The sequence below is a fragment of the Olea europaea genome, unplaced genomic scaffold, assembly GCF_002742605.1.
Source record: "Olea europaea var. sylvestris unplaced genomic scaffold, O_europaea_v1 scaffold3215, whole genome shotgun sequence".
NCBI classification, from domain to species: domain Eukaryota; kingdom Viridiplantae; phylum Streptophyta; class Magnoliopsida; order Lamiales; family Oleaceae; genus Olea; species Olea europaea.
Window position 1 is genome coordinate 41,733 of NW_019251000.1, and position 2,661 is coordinate 44,393.

Sequence of the window (2,661 nt, forward strand, 5' to 3'; positions counted from 1 at the left end):
GTATTCTGTAATAGTAATTTTTTGAAGAATGTATGGTTAAAAAAGCAAGAAAAGTTTTGGGTTTATGCATATTATTTTACTGGAGAATGTGTGGTTAAAAAGAGGAGATAAAAAAATGCATTTTGGATAAAATGGAGCCCAATCAGGGGCTAAATATGTAAAATACCATTTGGAAATAAATGGGTAAGCTCATAATCACAGTTGAAGATAAAATAGATGAACAGATTCAACCCTTCAGCGACAGATTAAGCATTTAGACAAGGAGCACATTATTCACTAATCATAATTTAAAAAGAAGCTGGCATTAAACTCCACTTCCGGACAAGATAAAGAGAGTTGGAGACATGTTCACAAAGAAGGCGAACATTAAAAGATGGATTTGATAGTTTCTTACACAGTTATTACGAATCCACTACATCTATGCCCCAAGATTTGTATGCTCATTTTGAGATGACATTTAATCATTTTATGGTAAGTTAGTATGTAGGACATAGTCTGAGCAAAATCAATCTAGTTACTGTGATCATCAAAATGTAAGCAAACCAAAGTGCAAAGCAATAACTAGGAAGAAGATTATCAAGAATAAATCAACAGTACGTTACCAGTCAAAGATCTGACAAGCTCATTTGATACATATTCCTGAAGCGTGTGATTCGAAAATAAAAACTTGATGAGTAGTGCTGCCTGTGCTGCAACCTCTGGATATGGAGTCAGTAGCAGTTCTTGAATTACTAATATGCCACCTGCTTCTGCAACAGCTCTCCTATTGGTTCTGCTACGAATGACAAAGTTTTGTAATGCACAAATTGCAACCATTTTCATTTCCTCTGTTGGCTGATCTTCTAGAAGTCTTACCAATGCTTGGCAAGCTGAAACAGAATAGCTAGCTCGGGCTAGCCCTTCATGCTGGGAGAGGTCGCCAAGAGCAAGAGCTGCAAGAAGTCTACCTGTTTGTGATCTTGTTTGCGGGTCAAGCAAATACTGTGCTAGAGGGGCAATTGCATATTTTGAAGCCTTCATTCCCCGTACCTGGGTATTGTTGAACAAAGCTTCAAGTAGTTTACCGGATGCTTCTTCACACTGATGAGATCTCAATAGATCTAACAGAGCATCTATGGCACCAGCTTCAGCCATCTGTTCAGCACTTGAAGCATCGGTTTTTTCTTGAACAATGAGTGCATTGAGCGCAACTGTAATGGTGCTCTCAAGAGTCGAGTGCAACATTTTTATAAGGACAACAATGGGAACTTTGAAGTAGTAGTCAGCATTAGAATGAAGAAGATTGGAGAGAACTACTGCAGCAGATTCCCACAAGGCATCAGAAGGTTGAGGATCATCTTGAATAATAACCTTAGAAAGCTCAAAAATACCACCTTCATCAGCAACTGCCTTTGGCCAACTTAAGGAGATATTTTCTAATGCCTTAATTGCTGTTTGCTGTAAATTCAATATGCCAATTCCTGCAAGCTGAACTAGAGGAACAACTGCATTTTTTGTTGTGATATCTTGCTTAAAATGCTCTTGTGCAAGAAGATGAGATAACAACTCTGTACCAAGCTGCTGAATAGCTTGAGATGGAGATTCAAGAAATGAAATTAAAGGCTCGATGACTTGGCTAGGGGTAAGTTTCAAAGTTGCAAGGCTTTGTGGTTTCTCTAAAACATTAACAAGGGATTGTAAGGCACTATGCTGGCCCCAAAGACCGAAATCTCTCCGAAGCAATACCGTAAACAGAGGTTCTAAGATTTTTGCAGCAGCTGAGCTTTTTGCAATTGCACTGCTGTTTGTCAAGATTCGGAAAAGTTCAGCAATAGTGGAACACAGTGAATTGGAAGCAGTGGGGAGTAACTCAAGGCAATTTTCAAATATTCCAGCATTAACCATATCCAACTTTAGTGGGGTTCGGTCTTTTCCCAGTTTAATGAGGGTACATATGCTAGCTTCGATGAGCCGATCATTTGATCCAGACACCAGACCAACAAGAAGACCAACGACATCATGAGCTGATAAAATTTCAGCTTGTCGTTCGTCATCCAATAATCTCTCAAAAGCACAGACCCCAGATTCCACTGAGATCTCTTTATCCGACTGCATGAGTGATATAAGAGGTTCTATACAGTCGGAGGCAATTGGCATTTCTCTGAATTTCGAATTACCAAAGAGTACATAACATAATTCTGCAGCATCACTCTTCAATTCTAAAGTAGCAGAAGTGGACAGAATTTTACACAAACTCTCAAGAGGATTGCCTTCTACTTCAGCCAGCATAGCTGCTTTTGCATTATTTTCTGAAGTCAACTTAATCAAGGCACTTAGAGCAGCCTGTAGTTCACTCTCCGAAGCAGTATTGAGCATGTCGGCCAAAGGCTGAATTGCCTGCATGGACACTTCAGAATCTCTGATGTTCTCGGCATCAAACAGTTCACTTAAGGCTCTAGCAGCACTCAATTTTGCACTTCTTGATCCCAAATGAAGAACTGCAATGAGTTGATTCACGCAACTATATGCTGCATCATATCGGACAAGATCTGGGTTGCTAAACAATATTCTCAATAATTCAGATATAGTTGCCTCAACTATGTCTTGAGGGCTCAAAGATAAGTACTTGGTAAGAGCATCCAGTGCTCCAGCTTCACCCATGAGTAATTTATTGGTATCATT

The 2,661-nt window shown here is 39.5% G+C and overlaps 1 protein-coding gene across 1 annotated transcript in view; it reads right to left on the reverse strand.

Annotated features, from left to right (window-relative positions):
- LOC111385589 (protein CELLULOSE SYNTHASE INTERACTIVE 3-like) overlaps positions 1–2,661 on the reverse strand; it is an 11,367-nt gene that overhangs the window by 2,081 nt on the left and 6,625 nt on the right. Inside the window, exon 3 of the mRNA XM_023009997.1 lies at positions 603–2,660. Within this exon, the coding sequence (XP_022865765.1) occupies positions 603–2,660 (2,058 nt within the window). The remainder of the gene's footprint in view (positions 1–602; position 2,661) is intronic.